Raw genomic sequence first — 27,730 nt, forward strand, 5'->3', positions numbered from 1 at the left:
GCCTGCTTTTTGGCGTTTATGATTGGCGGAGAGCTTTGGATCGGGCGGGTCGAACCAAATTATCGGACCCATAATTCGATCCACCGCACGAGAAAAAAATTCGTCATCCATCCTGCTCTTGCCAGCTCCAGCTCCCTCTCCCTTTAGTTTCTGCCGTTCTTTTGTCAATTGCTTTGATTTATTGTTAGTGACTCAATTGACACTAAATAGTGTAGTAGATAGCAACACAGAAGTAAACTCGTGTCAAGAACAGTAGAAAAGTGGGAGGATCGATGGTTAGTCTGTGGACTCTACGGAGCTGCGCGGCCTGCAAGGACCCTGAACAATTGGCTGTACCAGGACAAATGCCACCTTGGCCATAACCCGGACGAACCCGATAAGTCCATCCGGAGTGGGAAGGCCAGGTAGGTTGTCTGGTCAATGAGGGAATGAAACAGACAGATACCTTGGAGATACGGATAGAGGACAACTGCTAGGGCTTGCTCCCAACGCACTAACACCGACTGGTGAAAATTCGGCATGGAAGTATTTATGTCCTAGATGGGTCTCTGGGTCATCCTGCCCTCCCGCCTTTTTCTCCCCCCAAAAGCTCTCCCAGCTCTCCTTTTTCCTTTCTCTCCTCTTTTTTTTTTTCCTTTCCTCCCACACACTCTAACCTACCTTCTTTGAGACCATCTCCAATCTCAAAAACACCACCACAAAAATCACAATGGCCTCCTCTCGTGTCTTTGCCTCTCGCCTGGCCTCCCAGATGGCCGCAACCACCAAGGTTGCCCGTCCTGCCGCTCGTCTGCAGCTGGCTCCCAAGCGGACCTTCACCACCCAGCGCAAGACCGCTCTCCCCATGACCCCTTCCAGACCATCAAGCGTCAGCAGCCCAGCCTCATCCAGGCCAACGCTCGCCAGGTCTTCGCCAACGTCCAGTCCCGCCGCCAGTACTCCTCTGAAATCGCCGACGCCATGGTCCAGGTCTCCCAGAACATGGGTATGGGCTCTGCCGCCATCGGTCTCGGTGGTGCCGGTATCGGTATCGGTCTCGTCTTCGGTGCCCTCCTCCTCGGTGTCTCCCGCAACCCTGCTCTGCGTGGTCAGCTCTTCTCCTACGCCATTCTGGGTTTCGCTTTCGTCGAAGCCATCGGTCTGTTCGACCTGATGGTTGCCATGATGTGCAAGTACGTCTAAACGACTTTTGACCTCTCTGGGTCAAGGATGTGCACGTTGGACTAGTTTTTTGAACGGATGGGACGAATCGAAACGAATCAAAAATCTTTTCAAGACAACGCTGCATATCTGATGAAACAAGACCAAACTTCTTGCTTTCAACTTCTCCGTCCGGCGTTGTGTGCGTTGGCTCGGGGGGTGTGTGTTTTAGAGGTAATTTGTGGTGGTCTTTTTGATATATCATGTACTACTTTCCCGCCAGCAATCATCCCAATCAAATAAACTGTACATATAGAGTTTAAAATGGCCACTCACCTGGAGCTCTCATCTTTTTCCCTTGTATTCCATCTTCAGTAGAATTGATCAATCTACGACTGAATCTGGGGTAGCTTGACACTTGGCCAGTGTCAGTAAAGTGGACAATCTGAATGGAGTCAACTGCCACGGTGGATATAGGATTCCCGCTTCCCCGGCTTCATCCCAGCTACTCTACTGCACAATTACAGTCTATCTAGTTGCTACTCCATTATGATAAATATATATTCTCGTAAGAAATCATCCAATGCATCAATTGCGGTGCGTCGCCGTCTTTCAGTTTGACTGAAATCTGTGCAGTTGATCGACTCGGCAATCCGGCTCACAAACGAACTCACAGCCCATCATTTTGTTTGCTAACAGGAAAAGTAAGTTGTTGGGAATGGATACATACGTACAGGACGCAGGACACATGCAAATAAATGATAGCTCAGCTCAATTGATACACCACCTACAAGTACTCAGACTACGCTGAACCGACAGGGGATTTGCAGCTCGCCAGTTGCCGAGTCACCGCCTGCAACGGAAGTACCTTACCTTACGGGCTTACGGACGACGGGATACGGTAGGACTCCGGCCTATTTCCGATTCGATGCGAGATCGGGATATCGTGGCTCTTCCGCAGCAAATGCCGGGTATTTGCTTCCAGTCATGCGAGAGAAAATCAGCTGAAGAATGGGTGCATATTTATGCAGAGATAGCTAGTTATGAACCCCGAAAGGGGTGGGTTGGGTAATCTACACGCACGCGTTGTTATGGGGATGGTATGTATCACGTGGTTCTGATGAAGGATCAAGTGCTGTAATTAAGAGAAATCAGCATTATTGTGGATGAGATCGTAAAGGAGTGCTGGAATAGAGTCAATGGTGTTGGTGGGACAAGAGTCGGCACTGTATGCTGTTGATATATATTGTCTTGACTGTGGTTAGCTATATCACTTAAGATTAATACTGAACTACAGGCTAGCTATTGCACTCTTCCAGGGAACTAAAGCTTGTAGTGAAGAGTAATATATATTCTTCCCTGCGACCTCTCGCTTGGAGCTCATGACTGGCCACCGAGCCTGACGTCGAGGTCAAGCACCTACAAGCTCTAGGCACTTCATACTACCTATATCCTTAAACAATGATGCCTAACCGATCCGATCACTTCATGACACTGTAGTTCCTCTTATACTTGTCATAATCATCACCGTAACATGATGCTAATGGTGATACCCCACACTCCGCACGCCACAGTCACGACTCACGGGCACTCCCGGGATGAGATGGCCCAGCAACAACACCAATACTCAACAATACCAGTTGAAGACAAAAGACAATTGAAGAATCATGTCCATATCATGAACCTCCACATATCCCAACCCTCACCGACTACACACAAACCCTGCCGATACCACCAAGCAGCTGACTAACCATCCCGCGGGAAATCATTCTTCCATCAGGTACGAGTCGGAAACATTGTGGAACTTCGTCAAGCTAAGCAAGACATAGACAATGACGCTCACCTCCCTCCTACCAACCCTCACACCCCCTAATGCGCAAGCAGATTCGAAGCCGACTCCCCTCTACACCCCGAGTCCGTCCCGCGCATCAAAACCGCAAAACGGCTGAGCACCACCCGCCGGAAACAGCTTGTCCGGGCTGCGGCGCGAGAATATGATGATCCGCCGCCGCCGCCAGGACTGGGGGAGTGTTGTGGGAGTTCGTGTGATCCGTGCGTGAATGATCTGTGGCGGGAGGAGTTGGCGTGTTGGAGGGAGAGGTGGGGAATTGCGGTCGTAGACAGGAGGGGGGATGGTGCTCGTGAAGAGAAGACTACGACGAAGGAGGAAGGGGATAAAGATCAGGAGCGTCGACAGCGAATGCCGGGGAGTCTTGACTGGTAAATGGCACTACTGGGCGATTTGTAATATCTTGACGTATAATGCATAGATTGATAGACTAGGCTAGCTATAACGCAATCACTATTTGACAACCTCTACCTGACTGCCCGGAGGAACCCTGGCTTCATATTCCAGTGCCAATCTGATATCCTTGCCTGGCTGCAACCTCAACATCCACTTGATCTCGCCGTTCTTGCCCAGGGATACACTCCCGCTGCCCTTACCCTCCATCGCCATCTTGACCTGATCGCCTTCCTTTTCCAACCCCTTCGGCTCGAGGATCTGCACACGTAGTTTATCGTCCTCGCTTAGCGGGACCTGCTCGGAAACAATCAGATCAACGGCAATGCTCTTGGTGTTCTTCACCCAGCATGCCCGTCGAAAGACAGCCGTGTGCTCCTTGCTGAAGAACCCGCCCCCAACGCGGCGGACGGACGGCTTCGCGTACGTGACTAGAATCGACGGATCGACGCCCAAGGACATATTAAAGGCGTCGTTTGGCGCGCAGTTGGGCAAGGCCGTCGTACCCAGGAAGGTGCCGTCGACTGTCATCCCCGCTCGGCCGCGGAGGATGGTTACCGAGGATGTATTCTGGATGCGGGCGCGCAGGAAGGCCGCCGCGCGGATCTTAGGCACGATGATGTGGGTAAGAGTCATCGACTTTAGGTCTAGCTCGGCCAGTACGTGTCGCCGATGCACGCTCGACGGTACAAGCGTACGGCGCCCTGGAAGATCGTATGTCGTGGTCAAGCCGTAGTCTTGCTTGACGGAGTCCTGATGTTCCAGACTGGCTGCCGCGATGGTTTGGCTATCCTCGTCCTCGTCATCATCCTCGTCATCGTTCTCGTTGGCGGTATTCGAGCCAGCGCTGTTGAAGTATGAGATGCTAGGCGGTGCTCCCGGTCCTTGTGCACGCATGGCCATCCCGAACCCAGACGCAGGTAGGCTATCCAACCTCTCTCCCCGCTCGATCTGAGCCTGTTGCTGACTTTGTGCTTGCTGTTGCTGACTTTGTGCTTGCTGTTGCTGTGCGTTTGAGCCGAACAAGCCGGATTGAGCGCCCGCGCGCGGTGGAGCTCCGAACAGTGAGACGGGTGCAGCCTGCGGTGCCTGCATCTGAGCTTGCGGCACATTGTTAAGCCGCTGTTGATTTGCCTTTTGCATTGCCGTAAACTGTTGTCTAAGTAACTTTGCGTGAGCCTGAAGGGGCTGGCCAGGTTCGTCCAGGCTGCGCAAGATGTTGTTCCACGAAGGCAGGCCTGCGTTGTTAGGATCCAACTTGATATGCCAGCCTTGCAGTTGCGGAATGCGCTCCTCCAGCCCCGAAAAGGAAGCCTGGGAGGTGGACAGAGTCACCTGGGTGTCCCGCCATGTCTCCGAGCAGGAGTTGTGGAACTCGGCGCGGTAGGTCAGACGGGCTGACGAAGAAGGAGTGCTGATCCTGAGATCATAACGAGACACCCAGCGAGGACCGGGTACCACATATGTCAGACGCAGTGTCACGTCTGCAGCATCGGCGCTACTTCCAGCCTTTTCCACAACCGAGCTGCGTCGGCTCGATCCCGGAGTCATGATCGAGTGACTGTCGAGATGGACCACGACCCGGCTGACGGTACGGGTCCAGAACACCTTTCGCTCGTTTCGCAACTGTTGTTGTTTCTTCTTTTTCTCTTCGCGCTCCCGCAGGCGCTTTTTGCGCTCTTTACGCACATCCTTCAGAGCAGTCTCCTTGGCTTTGTTGTACTTGGTTTCCAGTCGTGCTCGCTTTTGATTGAGTCGCTCTAGGCTTTTCTCCGCCTCTTTTATTTCCACTGTAGACTGGTGGTGACGGTCGCATTCGACCGAGTGGCGCTGGACGTAAAGCTGAAGGAAATCATTCAGCTTTGCCGCGTCCGCATTCTCCATGCTCAATTTCTTCCCGTAGCCATCCATGAAAGTCGAAACAGCGAGCGACATGGCTTGATTGCCGCGCGCTTTGGCGAGAGCAGCCTCAACCTCTGCGATTTCTTTCCGTACCGCCTGAAGTTCCGAATCATCGATGCCGAAATCTTCATCCGAGTCGGTTTCTAACGCGTCGCTCAGCTCATTGTCCGACTCTTCGGGGTAGACATCCTCGAAATTCTCCCGGCGAGGAACTATGTCGGTCTGGATGTCGGTGATGGTTGCTGAACCGGAGCCGTCGACACGGATGGAATCGGGGTCGACCTGAGGATCGAGCCCAAGGATGGTAATTTCATTCTGACCGGGCTGTACAAATTAGCATATATCTTAGAATTCTTTGTAGGCGACACTTACCTGGATAGTAGTTTGGATTTCGCGAACGACAGTCGCTCTGAGCGGAGTCAGAGTGACCGATTTGGTTGGAAGGTCAGACACCAGAATCTCAGCCGTCGACACAGACAGAGACATTTTCACGATAGCTTATTACTAGATACGCATTTCAAGTCGCTCGAGGGACTTCGTGGAATTTAAAGACGAGTTAGGCCACCTGGGCGGGGGAGCCTCGTCCGCAGCGCCCCCTCATAGCCACTTTGAATGCTGCCTTGTCTCCTCTGCCTATCAAACGAGCTGTAGACAAAGTTTTACGGGGCAAATCGATCCATTAGTAGCTGCCTAGTGTTGGATCGTGATGAAGATTCGGTTATCATTATTGATGAATGGGATAAGCTTAAGCTGCTGATAATGATCAGACGCGTCGCTGGCACGCTACATAGCGAAGACGCTGTGAGCTGACCTCTCGGAATACTTCATGGTCGCATCAGCCTGCGAACCTCCTCGGATGAGAAGAATCGCGGTCAACAGCCAAGCAATCGCCTTCCTATACCTCTCTAGAACTCCTTTGAAGGTGTCAATGAAAACTGGAAGTGTCTTTTGTTTCCAGAGATTATGTTGAGCTGATTACCTCTTTGGGATAACAATTCCGGTCTAACTTCATTGAGGTTAGTCTCTGTGGACATATTGCCCTTTTGGGAATGATACCCCCTACTGTGACATTTGCTTTCTTCTGACAATGTCAGTAACCTCTTAGAATATAAGCTGGCGAGAGCAAACAAGTCAATGAGAGTCATACTGGAAGACGGCGATGGTACGCGTCCGAGACCAGGGGTATCTCTAGAAATGATCATCATGATAACTCGATTGTCACAGGCACGAGAACCATGCTGGTGGCTTGCAGCCCTGAGGGATGATTTCTGTCGTCAAGCCGTTCTGATTACCTCATGATAGAATTTGAGTGGAAACGCCACTCCTGAGCCTGAGTGTATCCGCCGAGTCTTGCTGCAGGAACAGAGAATTAGACATATCTGGGGCTCTAGAAGATGCAGAAAGGAGACGGAAGACGTATTGCTGCCATGTGCATACATGAGTCTATCTACAGAACCGACTTCTTACTCCACTGATGCGTCTTCCCCTTGTCCTTTCGGTTCTTCTCCTCATACAGCTTCTTCGACAATTGCCGGTACAAGAACACACTCCCCCCATGGTACCGAATCCCATGATCCGAATCCGTAAACCATTGCACCTGCAACTTGTCCGGCGTCACTCCCGCCCCAACAAGCGTGTCTACCAGCGCCGCGGCATTCTGGAAATGCACATTATCATCGCCCGTCCCATGCTGGATCAGCACCCCGCCACGCACATTCTTGTACCCCGCTACCTTCCGGATCGCACTGGCATTGTACCCTGCCGCGTTGCTCTCCAGCGTCTTCATATACCGCTCCGTGTACATCGAGTCATAGAACCGCCAGTCCGAGACTGGAGCCGTCTGCACACCAAGCGAGAACGCCCCGCTGTCGGTCTCGATGACTTTGCCCGTTAGATAGCCGCCGTAACTCCACCCCCAGATGGCGATGTGGTCTGCGTCGACATAGGGGAGCTTGGCGGCCTGCTGCGCGGCGAAGACCTGGTCCGCGGCTTCGAGCTCGCCCAGCCGGCTGGTGACTTGGCACCGGAATGCGCGACCCTTGTACCCCGTCCCGCGGTTGTCGACTGTCCAGGTGATGTACTCGAGCTCCGGGTCTGAGGCGATGTAGGCCTTGAAGTCGAGGGATTGCCAGGCCTTGGAGACTTCTTGTGCACCGGGACCGCCGTAAGGGGTGAATAGAACGGGGTACTTCTTCTTGGGGGAGAACTTGACGGGGAGGCGCTGCATGACGTTGAGGGTTTCGCCGCTGGGGAGGGCCAGCTCGAAGTAGGTGATGTTAGGCAGGGTGTATTCTTTCAGGGCGTCGAGCACGGCCGCGTTGCTGGTGATGATGCGCAGGGGCGTGGTGGAGTTGATGGCGTAGAGGTCCTGGTAGGGCACGTCGGGCCCGCGGTAGGAGAGGATGTAGTATCCGCCCTGCGAGGAGAAGGAGGCGGCCCAGACGGCGGGGACGGTGTCGTCGACCAAGGGGGTAATTTCCATCGTCTTCCAAGAGACGGAGTAGAGATGGCGCTCGGTGCTGTGGTGCTTCGTGGAGAGGAAGTAGACCAGCTGGCGCGACTTATCGATGCTGACGATGGCGGTCACTTCCCACTCGCCTTTGGTCAGGGCGATGGGCTCACCCCCGGCGACAGGGAAGAGCCAGAGATGCGCCCAGCCGGACTGGTCGGAAATGTCGATGTAGTACTCCTTCTTGGGCTCGCCAATGGGCCCGATGTACGCCATGGACAGCAGATTATCGAGCCATCCGTCCGTACCGTCGCGTTCGTTGATGGTCTCGGTCCTGAGCGTGGCCACATCCACAGCGACGACCTTTTGCCGGTCCTGCACGCGGTTGAACGCCTTGACAGCCACGACGTCATGCTTCTCCGTCAACCACGCGACCTCGCCGATGATCAGCTCCTTTGCATCAAACGCATCGATCGGCACAGGCGTCCGCTCGCCGGTGCGCAGCTCCAGCAGGTTCAGCTCGACGGTGGGATTCGTCTGCGACACCTTGGGATACCGCAGCTCCAGCTCGCGCGGGTACGGCGGCGCGATCTCCTCATTGTCCATGTAGTACGGCACGGTGAAGGTCGGGACTCCCGTCTCGTTGAACCGCAGGAAGGCCAGGTACGCGCCGTCCGGCGAGAACCACAGCGCAAAGCGATCGCCTAGGATCTCCTCCTCGTAGATCCAGTCCGGGACGCCGTTGAAGAGATCCGGTCCGCCATCATTCGTAATCTGGCTAGTTGAGGCATTGGTCCAGACGAAGACGTCGTTGCCGCGGACAAACGCGATGGCGTCGCCGGTTGGACTCCACTGAGCGTACTGGACGTCGCCGGACTGGTCCGGGGCCAGGGGCCTCAGATTCATCGACTGCACGTCCTGGATAAAGTAGTCGGCAAAGTACGAGTGGCGGTATTGCTTGGTGTAGTTGGTGGCCCAGAGCACCGAGGAGAGATTAGGATGGATCCAGTAGCTGTAGGCATCCTCGGGCACTTTGTCCGCAGGGACGAGGGTTTGCGTGTGGTTGGTGATGATGCTCTGGATTTTCAGACTGCCGTCCTGGTCTTGGTAGACATAATCCCCATCCTCGGAGGTAGAAATCCACTCGACCGAGATGGCCGAGGGGGAAATGGCTCGCTTGACGACCGTCTCATTGAAGCTCAATCGTTTCTTGCCGCTTCCAGTGGGGGCATATGGATGACGAGGGACGTCAATGGCGGCAGCGCAGCCGACCAGAAGGAGAATTGACCACTATTGCATTGTCAGTCATATGCATTCTCTAGATTTGTATGATAAAGTACATACCTTCATGTTGATTGCGGCTGGCAACACAGTGAGCTACTTGCATGGCTACCCCGACCTTAAATATGGGGGAATGACCCCCGCATACCAGAGCCAAGATGATTGTATCATTCTAACCCCGACGGAGAATACGCAGGAGATAGCTCTTGATCTCGATAATCTACCATTCAAATCGTCTGTTTTCGCCTGCCAAGCAAACAATTGTAGACCGAGGCTGGCTATCAGCGGAGTAGGCTCTTAGCGCTGTAACCCAAGACTGCGCAGACGAGGAACAAGGAATTGACAAGCAAAACATCGTTGTTGATTGGTCTGCATTGTTATTATCGTTATTTGGTCCTTTGGTATGTCTTACTCGGCAATTTCCTAAATCCTGCGGAGCAATTGGGTATATCTCACATTCTATCTATACCGAATTGGTCTGTGTAGGATCATCATCATTCTACAGTATCTATACATACATTTATTAACTGGAAGGTCTATTTGTGCTCTCTCATAGATTTGACATATTACAAAGTAAGGCACAAATAGCCTGCCGAAGGATAGATTATTGAACTTCCGGGTTGGAATGAGGATTGTCTGGATATTGCATGATTCAAAGGTCTGCTTCAAGTTTTGCATTCTTGTTGATATTGTGCAAATCCATTGAAAATTGCTTTTAATGAAGTTTATACGAATTATTGATGATAGTCAGCGTTGCCGAATCAACTCCATCTATTGACAATAAAGTCATTCTCTTATTACTAGACTACATCCACCATGAAGGCCAGAAGACTATCTCACATTCACCATCCACTGCATCACGACTTAAATACACATAGAACCATCATCTCGACTATATCCAATCATCTCGATCTATCAACACCATTAGCATTAGCCGTGACCACCCACTAACCACGGATGCATACCGTTCCTACACGACCTTATCTAGAAAGGAGGCAATCCGCCCTTGGGAGCAACCTGGTTTACGCTGCCCAGCACACCGGCACCCACCGGAGCATTGATGTCCTTGGCGGTGTCGTCGACGGTCACGCCGTCCTCGAGCACATCGTTGGCGACGCCGTTCGCAACGTTGTTATTGGATTGGCGACCTGGTTCGTTAGTTGGTGGTTTACTCTGTTGGGTTTGGGAGACATACGGGCGACAGAAGGGGCAGCCACGGTCATGCCGGCAACGGCGAGGAGGGAGAGGATGGTAGAGAACTGCATTTTGGAGTTTGATTGGAGTTTGAGAGATGAGAAGGCTTGTTGAGGTGAAAGAATGTGTTGGTGATGATGGAAGAAGGCTCGTTGAGGTGAAAGAATGTGTTGGTGATGATGGGAGAAGGCTCGATTGTTCAGGCCTTTTATATCTTGGTCGGCAAATGAGCGGGTTGTTGATCTTCTGCTTAGACGAGATGAAGCTCTATGACCTGATCCTCATGCACGTATACAGCAAGGCGTTCTCAACGGACTATGCATGATCGACAGATCTATGCAGATCATGCATGGCCCGATAGTGGCGCAGAAGCAAGGGGTATCGCATTGTGATATCACATCCGGGTACTGGCTTCATTTCAGCCCAACCCTCGTCAAAGCTTACTTCGAGCTATCAGCACTCTGATACTGGTTCCCTGCACGGAATAAATTATTGCTGATGCTTTCCTTGAAAATGCAAGGACAACCAACTCTATGTACATCTCCTCGCATCGTCATCGTCAATCCTCATCAATTTAGATACATCCCAACCATACTCTTGCATCAACCATGAGATGATCCCAAACCTGCTTCACATCCTATCGAGTAATAGGCTTCCTCAAAAAATCTGCCAAGATGATAATCTCCTCCCCGCTCTTCGACTGCTCTCGATACCGCGGCTCCGTCTTCCAGTGCACGTACCCCCGCCGCGAATACCAATCCACATTGCACATCACCGGCAGATTGTCCGCCCACGTCTCCCACAGCGCAAGTTTCTCAGGCCAATCCTCGTAGAAATACCGCCTGCTAATCGCATTGACCGTCACAAAGCGGCACGCCGGACTCCCCCACGGCTCCTGGCTCGCCATCCCCTCGACCAGATCCATGACTTTTCCCCGAGACCGTTACCCCGGTACTCTGGCAGAATGAAAAAACTCTGGATCGTCAGTATGGATTTATCGGCGCAAGCGAGTTCAGGGTCTGGAGGGTCGGCGTAGGCGTCCAGGGATATGTGGCCTGCGCGGATCGTGCGTTTCTCGTCTGCCTGGTTTCCTGCATGTTCCCCGGGAGGAGATTGGGCGGGAAGTGTGATCCAAAAGAACGATTTCAGGTTCCGGTCTTGCTTCTCGCGCCAGGCGAGGATCTTGGTGTCTTCTGCGTCCCAGCCGCATCGAACGCGCTGGGCCTGCAGCTCGGCGTACTCGGCTGGATTGTGGAGGTTGATGGGGACCAGGGTGCAGGCCATCGTGGTCCTTACTCCTTGGCTTGATTTGATTTCCCTTGTGAGTAGGATTATCACTGCGCGTCAGGGATCTATTCTAGGCGACGATTTGGCTGCTGATTGTGTGCTTACTGAAGATGCTATGAGTCATCCGCGTGTAGCCGATTTTAGTGTTAACTAGTTCATGGTGATAATTCCATTAGAAATACGAACGGTCCTTGGCGTGTTGGACGCCTGAAATTTTTTTTTCCCTCTTCGTATCTAGATAGTCTACAAAGTGCTCTGGCGTTCCTGGGTATGCCTGTTGCTAAGTTGTACCCGAAAGCTTGATCCGCAAACCTAGCCAACTGGACATGTTCCTGCTTCTCCTAAGATTAAGAGGGAAAAGTCTCCAGAGTCTGAGTGATAATATCCCGAGTAATGACTGCAAAAATAATTTCTGAATCCAGAGAACTGGTATTATCTTTTCACTTTTTGTCTTCTCTTGTCTGCGGTGGCCTCCCGCAGAGAATAATGAATCTGTTCAATGCCACCGGAATTGCAGTTCCATAAGGATACCTGCTGCTCTTGGGCCATGCACAATGTCTCAATGATTTTTGGTCTACTGGCGTAGGTTTGTTACCCCTGGCAAACACCGCATGTAGCTGACAACGCCCAAATATATTGGATCCACGGAGCTCCGATGATTTACCCTTAGATGCCATTTTAGGGTTCACTGTTTCATGTGTATCACTAATAGTAACGGGCTGAATATTGGATCATGTTGTGTCGGAACTGGGATTTAGCAAGAATAAAGAGTTTCTGTCGCATACGCAAGTCAAAGCTACAACAGGGCAGGCGAAATGGGCCATCGCTTCAGCGCCTGAAGCGACAATGTAAATTTGCAATGTGCCATCACTGGTGGTAAGCCTGTTTATCCTGGTGCGCGAAGCACATAGATTACGCCTCATGGCCATAGAACTCCGTTGACTGCGTCAGGGTCAACCCCAGTTCCAACACCAACTCCAGTTCTACATGGACCTTCAAGGTAAGGTCGAGGGTCTGAACCATTGATTCCGACCTGGGATCTTTTCTTGATCGTTGCTCTAACGAGTACAACCAATCTACTCCCAACTCTGGATGAGGGGTTACAACCTTGGTGTGCAATGAACGCGTGGATGGTACTTTGGTAGCCCAAACTCTGATGAATCATGATGTTCTATGCTTGGCTCGGCAGTCATTCAGGCCACTGTCTGTTCTGCCATATTTATCCTTGGTCTACTCGGAGATTCTAGAGCTTGAGCATCGATCTCCTGATTACCTAGATGTAATCAAGAAGTAGAAGGTGTGAGGTAATGAGTTTTTTCCTACCTTCAAAATGAATAGTGACATCATGATGTACATTTCCAATATATAAATATTGTCAGCTCTATACGTTCTCACACATGGGATTATTGAGATGGCTCTGAATTTAAGATCTTGACTATGTCCATATGTGCTCACCAAAGACACTTGAAATTTTCCTTGACTTTCTTACCGCCGAGGAGGCAAGACAAATCTGCGATCAGTTCCACGATGATATATGGCAACCCGGACGTCAGGTTATGTGGAGTGGAATACCCCGTCAATTGGCCCAGATTTGGGCGGATAGACATGGAATGCAGACATTAACAACAGTGATGGGGCCTCTAATGGCTCATGATCATCCGCAGTGCTTACGGTCCAAGAAATCAATCAAAGGCTGGTCCAAGTATATGAAGGGCGCATCTGCTATGTACGCCTATCATATTGCGCAAGACAAGGGAATAGTCACTGTGCTATCACCGCCTCCTCCCGAGCGATACAATCCATACGGTGGATCAAACTATCAAACTATTGAGGAGCCAATCCTGATGGGAAACCTAGGGCCCAAAGTTTCAAGGATTGAGATGCTACATCCAACTATCACCGGGGCTGAGGAGTTTCACTATCAAATCTGGCCGGAGGACAAAACCGACTCCTGGCATGAGCTTTTCGGCCATCCTGATCCAGCTACACACTGGCGACACGTAGAACGGCCTCGCCATTTTCTACCATAGTATGACGAGCTCAGGTCTCAAGAATGATTCATTTGATGGCTACCTACGGCTGAGATGAGGGTAGCTTATAAGGCGTTTTATCAGAGCAAAACACAAAAGTAGGGCATCTGTTCTTGCTGTGGCTCATCCTTTGACTGAGGTCCCAAGCGCTGAATCCTGTCACTTCAACAGCTATTGCCTGGGATAAAAGTTGCGTTAGTGTACGTTTCTGCCGGCCCCCTCCTTCCCTGTTTCCTTTTTTACAGTATATAAAGAACAACCTTACCGGATTGATGAGATGAATGCAATCGTAGGATGAAATATCTTCAGCGGGCAGCTAAAGCACGTTAATCATTAGAAATGGTATTGACTATCGGCATTGACTCACAGTAGCAACAAATGGATCACTCTTGAAACCTGGTCCAAGGCTATCTAAATGTGGCGTGTTCGTAGCTTTAGATATGGGGTCGCAAATTTGTTTACGTATGCCAAGAGCTTTCCGGCAGCAAAGTGACATCATCCTTGGAATCGATTTGACCCATCATTAAACGTCTAGAGAGGTAACTACTCCCATTTAATGGCTGTTATTATTGACTTATCACGAATGACAACAGTCAGTCTGATTTGGTAGGCGAGATTCCATAGATACCCCCACAACCACATTGCAGTCGTCTTTGCCTGTCTCAGCGATCGAGGCAGTGGAGAATTAGCGGCTTGCTCCTTTTAACCGTGTCGGATAAGGTAATCATTTTGTGTTCTCGTTGGAGTCAAACTAATGATCATCGTGATCCTCTGGATGGATCTTTGGTGGCTAGGGCGCGCTTGGCGTGTATGGCTGCAGAGAGTGATCTAACTAGCTAGTTAAGTTCTAACATAATGGTAAGCGAGGCCATTGTAAGCCAGCGGCCACCTCATGTATAGCATATAAAATGGGACTTTTTCAGGACCTCGGGATCTCAACCAGTATTAGTGGTGTATGTTATAATGCTTAGGAATAGCCTGTTAACCTGTGTCCTTTCCGATATCAAGACTTTCGATCTATGAACCTTTCATTGCACGTCTCATACTTTTGCCTAGTTCCTACCCTAGGCACTATGTCTGCGGCTTGACTCCCTGAATGCCCTGTCCTAGTCTAGTCGGAGCTGGCTGGCTCGCCCGCCAAGTAAGTTGAACTGCTTTGTCAAAATCGGAGACAATCTGCTGACATTAGGACGTAGAACCGCGGCGCAGAAGTCCAGCCATCAGCAGTCAGGGACCAGGTAACTTTGGCATCTTCTGGAGCAGAAACTGAGGAGCCCTTACCCATCCCTAACAAGCCCGTGACGATACTGACATCTTCAAGTGGGATGAGACGATAGTACCATGCTCGAGCGCTGGAAGCGTCAGCTATCCAGCCATAATAACGCGTGATACCGAAGATGGACCCCAGTTCCTTGCAGTTGGAAAGGAGAGAAACTGGGTGTCAAGCCCTGACTTGCACCACCGGTGCAAGCAGGTTGCCACTCCTACCTCGAGCTCCGTTTTGCCGTGCGTTTCTGGGTGTCCTCACAGGAAGACGGCGTGCTCACAACAGGCCATGTCTTTCTGACTGCCTTCCACGTCGCATCCATTCGAGCTCAGCCAGTTGTTGCCCAAGGTCGAGAAAATGCTCCTGCAGTCCCACACCTGTTGCCCTATACGCAGCACGACCACCTGCAGGAAGCCACAATGCACGCGAGGAAAAACTTCCCGGAAAGAACAGCAAAAGCTTGAAAAGGAAAAGGGGAAAAACATACAATAGTAAAAGTATGGCAGTGGTCACAAGGCTTTAGTTATTATATTCTAAGTACATAGTTGCCCTATTTAGGGTTAATTTAGGCTATTGTTGGAGATGCCAGAACAATATCCAGTGGGCAGATAGGGGCTCATCTTGCATCGAGATGCAATCCTAGTGACTAGACTACGGCGGCGATACATATCACATCCATCCATGATATCCATGATTTGATGATGTTAGTCCTGATCAAGCTGGGCATCCCATCCCTAGCTATGATCCCATCCCTAGCTATGGTGAAAATAATGCCTTTAATACCTGCGCCCTCTTATACCTCTGGGGCTCACCCTCCTGATCCATAGCATATTGCCCACGAGCGCCGTGCGCCCTCTCAACTAGTGAGCCAACTGCATCGCAAACACCGCGCCCAGTTCTGCGCGAAACCTTGACAAAGAGATAGTTCCGCTGAGTTGCAAACGTCTCAGCTTCTCCTTGCAACACGGACATGGGGCATTCTTCACCTTCACCTTCACCTTCACCCATGGTGACAATCACTGTCGCAAGAAAAGGATAAGGAGAGAGGACCCCATCTTCACTGCGGCTTCGCATCCCCTCACAGACAGCGGCCAATTCATCCCACGATTCCCTTGACGAGGCGTCATACGTCAAAACAAGGCAGACATGCTGCATGATGGTGAGGAGAGCCGACTTAGCAGCCCAAAGCCCTGTGGGGTCCGGCACAGAATCAAAGCAGACATTATACATGTACCCGTCGCAAAGGTAGTCTGTATCGTAGCCGCCCGTCGTCGGGTCGAACTCGCTTCCGTAATCCGTTTCTCGCTGGAGTAGCTATATAGATGAAAACCGCACGCGCGGGTGTGGGTGAGCTCAGCTTGGCTAGCGCCGGGTTGGGGGTGTGTCGTATAGTATATATAGTACTTGAATCGACTAGGAGCATGCGTGCATGTAGGCATGTTGCAATGCGCTGGGTGGACATGTAGATAGATGGATAGATAACATACCCTGTAAAGACGCAAGTAGTCGGCGGCGCCTTTGGCATTCGCGACCATAATGGTAATAGACTGGATCTTGGAACCGGGACTGTAGATAGATGATAGCCAGGTGGGTTCCCGCTTCACCTCGCTGATATGCATGGCGCGAGGGGGAGGGGAAGGGTTAACACTTTCGCTCTCTGCTATCGTGGCCGGCGCTGATGGCGCGGGCTTACTGCCACGGCTGCTGCGGCTGGCCTTACCGCGGAGCTTGCGAAATATGTTCATGACGTGAGATAGTATGGGAGACGGACGGGTGAGGTAGGTGGGTAAAATGAGTGGCTACGGGCAAAGCTTGGAATATACTCCGTACTTGTAACCAAGGCACTGCTGGCGGTGACTTGTGCGGAAATTGCCTTGGCCGTGTTTTTTTTGGGGGGGGGGGGGGGGGAAATGCCCGAATTGCTTGACCAAGATGCTCTGTGAGAGTCGATATTAATGTTTGGGGGGTTGGGGGGGAGGGGAGGTTACAGGGCGATATGTGATATATCTGACCGGCGGGACGGCCCAACCTGACAGAGGCTCAGAGCCCGGAAGCCTTTGGGGATAAGCACCAATAGTGTTGGCTGCGCTAGTATAGGGCGCTACCAGTGCGTTGCGTCCGTTGCATGACTCGCATCTAAGGGGTCTTGGAAATGCTTACCCTCCTGAATACCTAGCATTAAGTTATAATAGACTACCTTTTCATTAGGAAACTAGCCTTCTGAGGATAACTGACTTTGTGAAAACATAAGAGCTTATTAAGTTGACATTTGTTATGAAAAGCCGCTCGCAAGTTAAATAACATATATGCCTTTGCATTCACATAACAGCATAGGGAAAACCCAACCAAAATAGGGAAAAAACCTATGCTACGGACATTCATATAGAATTTCACTTTGTATATCAACTGTATCAATAATAATCAGTCTTCCCACCAGAACCTGCCTCATGACACTTTATACAGTACGCAGAGGCATGGACGCTCCGACCACTGCCAGAACATTGAAAAGGAAAATTTTCAACCTTATCGGGGTAACATAGCACAGCTGTACATGAACTTGAGACTAGTATATTCATACGCACTGTGTTGACCATGTGTGTCTCGATAGAATATGACGTTGAATGTTGTCTTTTTCTATTTCTCAAATGGAGGATACTCTCTTGAGTATATCCTCAGACTACCTATAGAGTAATTGACTGAATCTGTATGGGGACTGTTAGATTGCTTCCGTACGTCTATCTTAACCAGGATTTATATTAAGGCTGAAATCCTAAAGTGTTATTACTGCTAGCATCTGCTAAAGCATAGACTTAAAGACTATTAGGAACTAAATAGGGTGGAGGAAGAATATTACCGTAGTAATAAGCAGTAAACTGCAAAGAGTATGATAGAGGCTGACTTTATAGTACCTACCGTAGGTAGTGACTAGTAATCCCACCGTATCATCATTTGCTGTAGGCTACAATGATGTAGTGTGTATTTCCTGCTGCTTGACTAATTCTTCTGTTTCTTGCCGTTCCTTCCGTCTCACTCGCCGGCACCAGATACAGGCCCAAACACACGATGCAATAAGCACTACACCAATAATAGGAACGCCTATCATTATAAACCTCATAATAGGTTCCCAGCCTGGCATATCCGACCCCTCACTGCCCCTGTCGTACTTGCCTGGTGGGATGATCTCCCCCGGCACCCATGTAGGGATGACCATTGAATTGGTTAGTAGGGGTAGCGATGGAGACATTGTTTTGGTGTCAGATGCCGCCCATGAGATTGCCCATGCCTGGTGTACCTGGATTCCATCGGTGAACAGGACTCGCGTGCCCTCACCGTGTGAAAGTGTCCCAGTGATTGTTGTCTTACCGGGGGTGACTGTACGGTAGCATGATGCTTTGATGTCCATGAGATTGGAGAGGTTCCTTGATAGAGTGAAGCCACTGTATCCAAGAAAGTCAGCCTTGGCTATCTTGCTCAGTTGTAAGATAAGGATAAGAGGCATGGTAAGCCGGCGAAGTCAAGTCAAGTAAACAGGAGTTGAAAAACCAGACCTGGAGCAGCAGTATGCAGTTGAGTGCGTATAGACGTGTTTACCATCACCAGGATATCTTTCTGTTGCCATCTGATGGTACGTCCATTCGCTGGGGCACACGGCTGGGCTAAATGAAAAGCGACTAGCATTCTCATTGCTGTCCCATCCTGGCGGTTGGCAAGTTGTGAATCGCTCATCTGCACGGTCTGACACCAGAACAGTGGTATGTATGATGGTGTCATTGATCATTATTGAGGTACTGGTTATATCCCAAATAGAGGTGCATTCAGGGAGCTGTACAAAGGGTGTTGTGATAGCTAGAAGTGAGGTTGCAGTTGCAATATTTGTACTTGAAAAGCTTGTCTCACTGGCAATTAGGTCGGCTGCGCCAACACTTGCCATTAAGGCTAAGACTGAGAACCTTATTATCATCGAGGCGGTACAAATGGATATGGTGTAGATGGGAGAAGTCGAAGATGTGCATGAACCATACTGGGGGAGAAGAGGGGTAGTTCTTTTGTTTTAAGATCCATACTGGTAACAAGGCTAATTAGAAAAGAGTAAAGGGTCCTGATAAGTCGTGTAATCGACCAGGGTATGCAGGCTTGATAATAACAGAGGAATGCATAACGTAATAAGTAAATAAATGCATATTATCACAAGCTAGACTATAGCCATAAGGGACTGAAGTGGGAATGCTAGAGAGGAGGAAGCGAGAAACTAGGTCTATATATTAACTTGGCAGTGCTAACATAGAATTCCCTAACCTAGCCGCGCACGGACACGGCCACCTTTGTTACCTTGGGTAATTTAAGTCAAAATGACCTCTAGTCACGTATGCCAGTATATTATTGTAAGGGCTTTAAGGCAATCCTCTAAGATCTTTAAGACCCTGGATTAATCGGCAGAGTCAATTGGCTAAGTTTCACTTCATCTCTATCTGTCATGGAGTTCTGATAGGTTAGGGGTGGTCGATGCTGTAACCCATAATAAGGGCATCTGTAGTATAATACAAGGTGTCCGGATGATGTACTCCTCAGTCTTGGCAGGGCTTCATATCCGAAATCATAGTGGTATCCTATTCCAACAATGTCTATCTATACAGAAGGGTATGTGCCCCATCTTGGCAATATAACACCATGCCTACGCCACTATATTGGTTGCATATTAGTGAAACACTATATCTCACCAGTAGTGACTTGTTATTATCCTTGTGCCTGCCTCTCTCCATAACATTCATAAAAGACCTGCTTACGACTCTTATGTTATGCCCTCATCTTCTCTTTTCCAAATAACGTTCTTGCGTCCATCTTTTGAATGGCTAGCAGAATTGCAAGAATGGTAGCATGAGTATAGAATTCAGATTCCTCTAGTGACTCAGCCTGTTGAGCTGAGCCCACTGTAGTGTGAACTGTGTGATGGCCTGGCGCGTCAACGCCATGCCCATGACTGTTCCAAAGCCTAGTGGCTTGCCACTAACCTTATAGCCAATCTACTCTTTTAGCAAATAGAGCACAATGTGACCTTCCTATTATGGTGTAGAATGGCTTTTAATCATGCACGTGTCAGTCCTAATGGCTAAGTGGGAATAGGTTAGCCTAGGTTAGGGCCACGCGACTATTATAATAGACGACTTTGAAGCTACAGTTCTTAGGCCTAAATTAGCGTAGTCTACAAATATAGATTCCAGTCACATATGGGATACTCCCCTAATGATCAAAATGACTGCTTCACAAAGGTATGATTAATAGTCATAGCTTCGTGGCATCATAAAACCATGTCTGTGCACAACTTTGCCTATCACAACCACCGTTTAAGCTTAATTCTCCAAACCAGGCACAGGATCATATGCTACTACAGGCTTAGGTCAGTGAGCCTGATAGATCCCCTACCATGTCACCTACCAAATTAGCATGCTCGCACTAGGCTCGATAGCTAGACAGGCACTCCATAACAGACAGGCGAATATGAGCCAACGCAAAAAGCGAACCCGTACTCCCACAGCCACTTGGATTAGGGACCATCCTACTAGTTAACGACGGTACTCCTTTAGCCTGGTTTGTCTAGTATAGATCATTCTAGCAGTCTCTGTGCGCGGCGTTCTAACACTACGGGCTACGGCACCCAGCCAGTCGGACCTCTTGGTGGAAAGGAAGTTGTCTTTGCCACAAATTAATCAATAATTGTGGGTGATTTCAGCTGTAAAACAGAACAGACAGCTAGGAATCGGAACCGATGGGATAACTCGTAATCTCAGGGAAATTAACTGTCCAAGATACAATATATCATCTTACACCTCATTCTTGGCCCTACAAGCATCATGACACCGGCTACACAGTGAATAGAGTGCGAGTGGAGACTCTCATTACCACTGATGATGGTCTCTGCGTATGAGAATATGTTGTAGCTTGGGATAAAGTTCTACATTCGGAGAAAGCTCCTGACGTTGATTCTTTGCTTACCCTTTAGTACTCCATGCGATGTTCGCTTCCAAACTAAATGAAATTGTCAGCCAGTCATGGTCTGCGACTTAAGGAGTACCCTGGAATATATGCCTCAACGGAGGCAATACCTGGAGGGCAGATGTATCCCTTCCCTTCAGCCTGCCGAAGCCATTTTCTTTTTTTGAAGCTTGGTCATTGAGTCATCTATAAAAGGCCATTCCAGCACTGTCCTGGGAATTTGGAATACAAAGCTGTTGAAAAAGTACGGTGTAACCGTTGGTAACCTATTCGTTCCTTGTCTGTCCATTATTGCGTTCCTCTTGTGCTCTCTATATCATCTACCAACTTGATATTTCTCCATTTTCATTTCGCTGCGAGTCACTCTTGGTACTGCTTATATGAAGTCCATAGCAAAATTTGCCACAATGTGGCAGCTATTCCTCCTTGTCTTCTTAGCTGCCTCATCTGCTGCTCATCCTTCTCATCTTCATCCGCAGTCCCGGTATTCTGACCACGGCCATGGCTATGGCGGACATAGGCGGAGCTCCTGGGACTCAACTCATTCCAATTCGACATGGATTCATCCTGGAACAGACTCTTCGTTCACCGTGGATCCCAAAATAACGCTTGCCGAGGCGTCATCCAAAGTAAAGGGAGTGTTCGCTCACTTCATGGTTAGTCCATCCAGTTCTATTCAGCCATATCCCATATTGGGCCCCGTTCTAACGCGGTACTGTGCAGGTTGAAGTTGCCCAAAAATGGACACAGAGTCAATGGGAAGATGATATGCGCCTAGCACAAGAAGCCCATATTGATGCGTTTGCGCTGAACTTTGCAAATGATGCTAGCTCTTTGTCAGCGCTTCCTACGGCTTTCAAGGCGGCAGAGACTCGTGGTTTCCAGGTTTTCTTCTCGTTCGACTACGCTGGCAAAGGTCCATTTCCTCAAAGCGCAGTTATCGAATTACTCACTAGCCACAAGGATTCCTCAGCCTACTATCATTACAAAGGGCAACCTCTGGTTTCCACTTTCGAGGGTCCTGAAAATGCAAAAGACTGGGTCAGCATCAAGGAAGAAACAAACTGCTTTTTTATCCCTGATTGGTCTTCCCTCGGTGCAAAGGCAGCCTTGGAGCCTGGTGTTGCCGATGGGCTGTTCAATTGGGCGGCCTGGCCCTGGGGCGACACGGACATGGATACATATGTTGATGCGTCGTATTTGGACTTCCTTGAGCAAGCAGGCGGTAAACCATATATGATGCCCGTTTCGCCGTGGTTTTACACCAATCTCCCTGGTTTCGATAAGAACTGGCTTTGGCGTGGTAAGTGCCTCGTATATCTGATTGCATCTACTTTCGGCAGTTTCTCACACAAACATATTTAATAGGAGATGATCTGTGGAGAGATCGCTGGGAGCAGGTGATGATTATTCAACCAGACCTTGTGGAGATCATCAGCTGGAATGACTATGGTGAATCCCATTATATCGGTCCTCTGCGCGACATAGAGAATTACCACGCCTTGGCTATTGGCAAGGCGCCATTTGACTACATATCCAACATGCCCCATGATGGGTGGCGGCTGTTCCTTCCTTACTGGATTGACATGTACAAGCATGGTAAGCCCTCTATTACTAAGGAAGGCATTATGGGATGGTACCGCAAGAATCCTGCCTTGTTATGTAATAGGGGCGAAACCACAGCGAATACTGCCAGCCAACTCCAGATTGAATTCGATCCTGTAGATGTTGCACAGGATAAGATCTTCTTTTCCGCGCTATTAACTGGCTCTGCGTCTGTCCAAGTCACAGTAGGGGGTGTCCCGGTTTCTATCGCCTGGGATAATATCCCGAATGGTGGCATCGGAGTTTGGCATGGAAGTGCCAGTTACTCATCTCACCGGGGTGAGGTTGTGATCAGCTTGGCAAGAGGTGCGACTATTGCTGAGATTAAAGGGCCAGCAATCAGCTCAGTTTGTGATGGTGGTTTCTCAAACTGGAATGCATGGGTGGGTAGTGCCAGTGGCCCCAGCATTGCAGGAGTATCACCAATACTTTCTATTGATGAGCAAAAGTGCATTCAAGGCACAGCCAAGGGCAACTTTAAGGGTCTCTGTGAATTTACATGTGCATATGGATATTGCCCAGTTGGGGCCTGTGTTTGCCTTGCACTGGGCCCTCCGCGCGAGCTCCCTAAGCCTACAGGAGTAAAAGGCTATCCTATCACAGGCGAAGGCTCTAGTTATATTGGACTCTGCAGTTTTGCTTGCAATTACGGCTATTGCCCTTCGAACGCTTGCGGGACAGTGTCAGTGCCACTGACTGAGCCAACCGTCTCCCCATTTCTCCCTCCAGCCTGTCGATCCGGCTCGGGTGAAGGTAGCTTTATGGGTCTCTGCTCATTTAGCTGCAACTATGGATTCTGCCCTATCCATCGATGCACTTGTACGGGGACCGGTGCATTAGTGGATGCACCCCCGAGAAACACTAGCATCGAGGGGCACTACACTGATAAGAACACGGACGATGCAGGTCTCTGCAATTTTGCATGTCAGCATGGTTACTGCCCGGATACTTGCTCTGCTACAAGCATAGAGCCCCCTGAACCTTCTGATCCTGATGATGTTTGTAGAGCAGACGATCGCACCTACAGCACAGAGACTGTTGCAGCTGGAAGTCACATGGAATGGATTCTAATGAATCCTGAGTACGCAGCCTCGACAGGGAAGCAGTATATTACCATCGTCAATCTGACCCCTCACCGATTCAAACTCGACCACACACACTCATACCAGATGTCTGAATTTAACTTTGACGACATTCCACCAGGCCGTGCACGCCAAAACATTGCGCATTACACCGAGAAAGGCGGGACCAACCCAGTCGACGATAACGGAGAGGCATACTATAATATTGAGGGCACAGATAAGAAATTCATTATTCGCGCGACGACTCACATCCCGGATCTTTACCCGCAACGAACCGTCGTTGACCTCAGCGGCATGGACTTGGGACAGCGAGAGTACATGGACCCCGAGCAAGAGACGCCCGTGACGCTGGTAATTACTGGCAGCGAGAAATATGGCTTCATCACGTCACTCACACACGGCCCCGGAAACTGGATGAGACGCCCGTGACGCTGGTAATTACTGGCAGCGAGAAATATGGCTTCATCACGTCACTCACACACGGCCCCGGAAACTGGATGAGACACCTATACGATGTCATCAAGGACAGACACATTCAGCATATTATCATGCCAGGCACCCATGATTCTGGCATGAGTACCATTAGCGGTCATCTCCTTTCAGGGGGCTCACCAACCAACACGCAGACGCAAGGCCTCAACATATACGACCAGCTCCGAGCGGGAGCGCGTTGGTTTGACTTGCGCATCGCCAGTATACATCAGACCACACCTAATGAGGGAGACTACGGTTTCTGGACGACGCACGTCAATAATGAGCTGGCCGAAGTGCCCATTGGTAATACAGGCGAGGGGCTTTCTGACATCATCCAGGAAATCAACCATTTCACTGCAGAGAACCCCGGGGAAGTCATCTTCTTCCGCCTCAAATATCTTGTCGGCATCCGTAAAGTACCCAGCCTGGGTCCCATCCACTGGGGTCAGGATATTATTGATGACTTCTTCTCCCAGCTGAAGAAGGTCAATAACCGTTGTGGGAACTTGAACGTCGACGTGAGCTTTGAAAAACGAACGGCCTCTTTCTTCATGGACCAGAACAATGGCAATGGCTGTGTTATCTTCCTCCTTGATGGAGATTTGAAACGTAACATTGAGCGTACGGATGATGGTATCTATAGTGCCTCACGTATGGCCTTCTGGGACTATTGGTCGGAAAAGCAAGAAACCGAATCGATGGCCAATGCCGAAATAGCTGCCTGGAAATCTGTCAGTCGGACTGGAGATGCAAGTGATGAGAAGGATCAATTCCTCATTGGTCAGTGGCTTGTGTCCGCTGCGCCCTTGGTAACACAACAATATGGCATCCAGAGTATCGCAATCTTCCCGACAAACCCGGCCTTGTATTGGGCTGGCGTCAACAGTATGAGCCCCGAGAACTGGCCGAATGTGTTGATGGTTGACTACATTGGCGTCATTCTCAAGGACCAGTTCAACTGGGCTTCTCTCGGCGCAGAGCTCTACACCTTGGCCATTGGTCTCAATTTGTACATGATCAGTGAAAATTGTGGTATTAGCAAGCACAGATCACCACTCCTCCCACACCCATCATCGTCCCGAATGGCCAACATAAACAGCTTGACCAGGTTGACAAGTATGACGAAGCCCTGGAATGGCATCATCTTTGCGAATGGAACCGTCCTCGAGAATCCACCGCCGAGCTTGCATCCCGGAAGAGTCGAGATCCTGAAGAAAGGAACTGTTTTTAATAACGGCACTGTTCTCGAGGCGAGCATACCGAACCCAGACACTTAATTCCCTTTTGGGTCTAAGCTGGAGTAGCACTGCTGAGGCCCACAGCTCAATGATACTTCTTGGGCCGGTGATGCAGTGAAGTGACCATCACCGTACCTTGCTGTCGTCAAGCGCCAGGCTAAGGTAGACGCTCTGGAATGGAGTAATCACAAGACCTTCCCAGGGAAATTTATCAGAAGTCCTTCCTGTCATAAGTGCCGCAGTCGTACTTACGTCTCAGCCTAGAATATGATTGTGTCCTTTTTTTTGTTTTTTTTTTTTTTTTTTTTTTTTGATCTTCATAGAGTACATAGAGTATATCTCTCAAGTTTGTTCTCAAAGTATTTACAGAGCAACTAACCAAATTGATGTACGTAGTTTCTTTCCCATTCCTATTATAGACTAGGATCCATAGTACGACTGAAGTACGTATTAATATTAGCATTTGCTTAAGCACAGGCCTAAAGACTATTAGAACAAACTCGGGCAGAGGAAGAATACTGCCGTGGTAATAGGCAGCAACCTGCAAAGAATGTGATGGAGGCTGAGCCTACAGTGGCGACTAGCGATATGGTCCTGTCATCATTTGCAGTAGACTACACCGTTAGTGTGCAGAGGTGTAAGGTACGCTTGACGACGAATGTGGCAGTAAAAGGGTAATGCAAGCCAAACTTTACACTTATGTCATTGATGGCCGTTTGCTGGCAGTGTTTACCTCTGGCCAAAAAACAAGGACAACGTATCCGCCAGTCATGTTTTGGCTAAGCTGGGAATTTTGTTCCGTACACTTGGCAGGATTGACCAGAGGTGGGCTTTGCAGGCGTTTCTTCGGGGACTCGGGTCGGAGTTAAACCCTCGAATCGGGGTAACGGTACAAAGCCATAAAGCCACAGGTTTGGTGAAGAGTGAACTGAGGATCACGGGAACTGTGAGTGAGTCTGACACTGTAGGTTTGAGTGATTGTCCCTGAGGAAGCCTCCGCGAGAGACCCAGAGAGGTGTGGGGGCAGGATGGGATTACTGAATCGGTTTAAGGACTATGACATCTCTTCGAGCCAGAAGGCTCCCCAAAAGCAAACACAGCCTTTCAGAGAAGATATCACAGTGCATTAGAAGGCTCTAACATGGAAATTAACTCCATATTAAACGATATGCGGCCACTGAAGAGGAAACGCGATGCTTGGACGAGCATCGCTAAGTAAGCAGGTAAGAAGGGTACTTATGCATAGGAATCTGTCCTGAATAAAGAGCTTCTCTGAACAAGAGTGGTCTTGAACCCTTTACTTTCTAAATTAGGATAGACGAAACTGGGTACATTGTTGTCTTGGTCATGGTGCGGTGATCTATCAAAGAATAGATGATGAATGCTACCACGGATAAAGTACATATGGCAATAGAAATCCCCGTCCCCTCCTTCCCAATACTCAGAAGGGCAATGAGGAGCAATGCGGCGAGTGGCAGTCAAAGGATCTAAAGAACTCAAGGTATTAGCTATCTAGTTATATAGCAGGTAAGTCATGACCTACCAGTCCCACAATGCCGAGGAGCAGCAGCGTATAAGGTGATATATAAAAGAATGAAAGTCGCGCGCATAAGAGAAATTAGCGGGCATTTGTGCATGTTGCAAGTTGTCCACAGACAGGTCTCCAGAGAGAAGAAGGCAAAAGATCTAGCGCGCAACAGATCCAATGCGCCTCGATTGTGATATCAGTCCTGAGGAAACCCCATCCGTGGACAAGCTAGATGTCATTGTTGCCACCAGAGACACAGCTGTTGAAGGGCAGTCCCGCGCCGCAGTATGCATTTTCATTGAATGAGCCTACCGGACCCAGCTTCAGCCATCCGTTCCAGGTGCCGCCATGGTCGAGACGTAGGCAAAGGGTTCCACAGATCTGGTTATGCTCCACATTCGAAAGGAATTTTTTGATAGCGCCTGCAATGGTGTCTCGCTGAGCTGTTGTATCACAGTGTTGGCCAGTGGAGTGATAAGTATATCTCACGCCCTCGATAGTGCCGCTCATGGTGTTGCAACTGTGCTGGTCCGACAGAGCTTTAATGCCACCAGCAAGGTTCTGGCACATTTGAATAATAAAACCTCCAATTGTAATGCAAGACGAAACTCCTCCAAGCACAGCTAAACATGAATTAACCGGAGTGCGTTCCACTAGGCTGGAATTGGACTCAGTTTCGCTTAGGTTGGTCTCCAGTTGATCGAGGTTCATTTGAAACCATTTGTCTGGCAGCGGTTGCCCCTGGATAGATGAAGGCCAGGAAGAGGCCAGCACGGAAGTTCCAAAGCAACACAGAGTCGCGATCACTGTACTCCGCAGGAAGAACATAGTAATTGTATCCGTTGAAAATCACAAGACCAAATAAGCAACAGAGACGAGTCAATTCAAGTAGACGACCGTACCAGTCTGGCATTGCTTGAGGATTTGTGGTGTTGTTCCTTAAGCTGAAAGGATGTGAGAACTCTCCTTTTATAGACAAAGAGTTCATTGTTGGTTCAAGAACCTCTTTTTATGTTATAT

General features: G+C 49.6%; 12 protein-coding genes across 12 annotated transcripts; 4 read left to right on the plus strand and 8 right to left on the minus strand.

Annotated features, from left to right (window-relative positions):
* Positions 1-709: 709 nt before the first annotated feature.
* P174DRAFT_432212 (ATP synthase subunit C family protein) lies at positions 710-1,182 on the plus strand (the record flags this gene model as incomplete). The annotated part of the gene is made up of 2 exons (XM_024825738.1): positions 710-788; positions 827-1,182. The coding sequence occupies 2 exons, from the start codon at positions 710-712 to the stop codon at positions 1,180-1,182; spliced, it is 435 nt and encodes a 144-aa protein (XP_024681438.1).
* Positions 1,183-3,442: 2,260 nt separating this feature from the next.
* On the minus strand, positions 3,443-5,770 carry P174DRAFT_432213 (uncharacterized protein; the record flags this gene model as incomplete). The annotated part of the gene is made up of 2 exons (XM_024825739.1): positions 3,443-5,608; positions 5,657-5,770. The coding sequence occupies 2 exons, from the start codon at positions 5,768-5,770 to the stop codon at positions 3,443-3,445; spliced, it is 2,280 nt and encodes a 759-aa protein (XP_024681439.1).
* Positions 5,771-6,731: 961 nt separating this feature from the next.
* dppIV (prolyl dipeptidyl peptidase DppIV) lies at positions 6,732-9,095 on the minus strand (the record flags this gene model as incomplete). Its single annotated transcript, XM_024823516.1, has 2 exons — positions 9,078-9,095; positions 6,732-9,023 (listed from the first exon to the last, which is right to left on the minus strand). Exons 1-2 carry the CDS (start codon positions 9,081-9,083, stop codon positions 6,732-6,734), a joined length of 2,298 nt encoding a protein of 765 aa, XP_024681440.1. The 5' UTR covers positions 9,084-9,095.
* A 686-nt stretch (positions 9,096-9,781) lies between these two features.
* On the minus strand, positions 9,782-10,508 carry ScwA. Its single transcript, XM_024829054.1, has 3 exons — positions 10,210-10,508; positions 9,980-10,162; positions 9,782-9,926 (listed from the first exon to the last, which is right to left on the minus strand). Exons 1-2 carry the CDS (start codon positions 10,277-10,279, stop codon positions 9,999-10,001), a joined length of 234 nt encoding a protein of 77 aa, XP_024681441.1. The 5' UTR covers positions 10,280-10,508; the 3' UTR covers positions 9,782-9,926; positions 9,980-9,998.
* Positions 10,509-10,681: 173 nt separating this feature from the next.
* P174DRAFT_442726 (uncharacterized protein) lies at positions 10,682-11,590 on the minus strand. Its single transcript, XM_024827641.1, has 2 exons — positions 11,156-11,590; positions 10,682-11,135 (listed from the first exon to the last, which is right to left on the minus strand). Exons 1-2 carry the CDS (start codon positions 11,490-11,492, stop codon positions 10,846-10,848), a joined length of 627 nt encoding a protein of 208 aa, XP_024681442.1. The 5' UTR covers positions 11,493-11,590; the 3' UTR covers positions 10,682-10,845.
* A 1,350-nt stretch (positions 11,591-12,940) lies between these two features.
* P174DRAFT_432216 (uncharacterized protein) lies at positions 12,941-13,525 on the plus strand (the record flags this gene model as incomplete). The annotated part of the gene is made up of 1 exon (XM_024825740.1): positions 12,941-13,525. The coding sequence occupies one exon, from the start codon at positions 12,941-12,943 to the stop codon at positions 13,523-13,525; it is 585 nt and encodes a 194-aa protein (XP_024681443.1).
* A 2,023-nt stretch (positions 13,526-15,548) lies between these two features.
* P174DRAFT_504931 (uncharacterized protein) lies at positions 15,549-16,537 on the minus strand (the record flags this gene model as incomplete). Its single annotated transcript, XM_024831238.1, has 2 exons — positions 15,549-16,106; positions 16,280-16,537. 2 exons carry the CDS (start codon positions 16,535-16,537, stop codon positions 15,549-15,551), a joined length of 816 nt encoding a protein of 271 aa, XP_024681444.1.
* A 1,214-nt stretch (positions 16,538-17,751) lies between these two features.
* Positions 17,752-18,291, minus strand: P174DRAFT_432218 (uncharacterized protein; the record flags this gene model as incomplete). The annotated part of the gene is made up of 1 exon (XM_024825741.1): positions 17,752-18,291. One exon carries the CDS (start codon positions 18,289-18,291, stop codon positions 17,752-17,754), a length of 540 nt encoding a protein of 179 aa, XP_024681445.1.
* A 3,124-nt stretch (positions 18,292-21,415) lies between these two features.
* Positions 21,416-23,386, plus strand: P174DRAFT_353923 (glycoside hydrolase family 71 protein; the record flags this gene model as incomplete). Its single annotated transcript, XM_024821736.1, has 3 exons — positions 21,416-21,439; positions 21,507-22,086; positions 22,152-23,386. Coding segments are annotated over 3 exons (1,839 nt in total), but the record flags the coding sequence as incomplete, so codon positions are not given.
* Positions 23,387-23,443: 57 nt separating this feature from the next.
* P174DRAFT_461351 (PLC-like phosphodiesterase) lies at positions 23,444-25,221 on the plus strand (the record flags this gene model as incomplete). Its single annotated transcript, XM_024829989.1, has 3 exons — positions 23,444-23,895; positions 23,973-24,753; positions 24,778-25,221. The coding sequence occupies 3 exons, from the start codon at positions 23,444-23,446 to the stop codon at positions 25,219-25,221; spliced, it is 1,677 nt and encodes a 558-aa protein (XP_024681447.1).
* A 1,132-nt stretch (positions 25,222-26,353) lies between these two features.
* Positions 26,354-26,921, minus strand: P174DRAFT_214819 (uncharacterized protein). Its single transcript, XM_024821353.1, has 2 exons — positions 26,726-26,921; positions 26,354-26,669 (listed from the first exon to the last, which is right to left on the minus strand). The coding sequence occupies exons 1-2, from the start codon at positions 26,817-26,819 to the stop codon at positions 26,419-26,421; spliced, it is 345 nt and encodes a 114-aa protein (XP_024681448.1). The 5' UTR covers positions 26,820-26,921; the 3' UTR covers positions 26,354-26,418.
* Positions 26,511-27,677, minus strand: P174DRAFT_452128 (uncharacterized protein). The gene is made up of 2 exons (XM_024829055.1): positions 26,726-27,677; positions 26,511-26,669 (listed from the first exon to the last, which is right to left on the minus strand). The coding sequence occupies exon 1, from the start codon at positions 27,536-27,538 to the stop codon at positions 26,939-26,941; it is 600 nt and encodes a 199-aa protein (XP_024681449.1). The 5' UTR covers positions 27,539-27,677; the 3' UTR covers positions 26,511-26,669; positions 26,726-26,938.
* Between the last annotated feature and the right edge of the window lie 53 nt (positions 27,678-27,730).

Source organism: Aspergillus novofumigatus (genome assembly GCF_002847465.1).
Source record: "Aspergillus novofumigatus IBT 16806 chromosome Unknown P174scaffold_5, whole genome shotgun sequence".
In the NCBI taxonomy this organism is placed as follows: Eukaryota; Fungi; Ascomycota; class Eurotiomycetes; order Eurotiales; family Aspergillaceae; genus Aspergillus; species Aspergillus novofumigatus.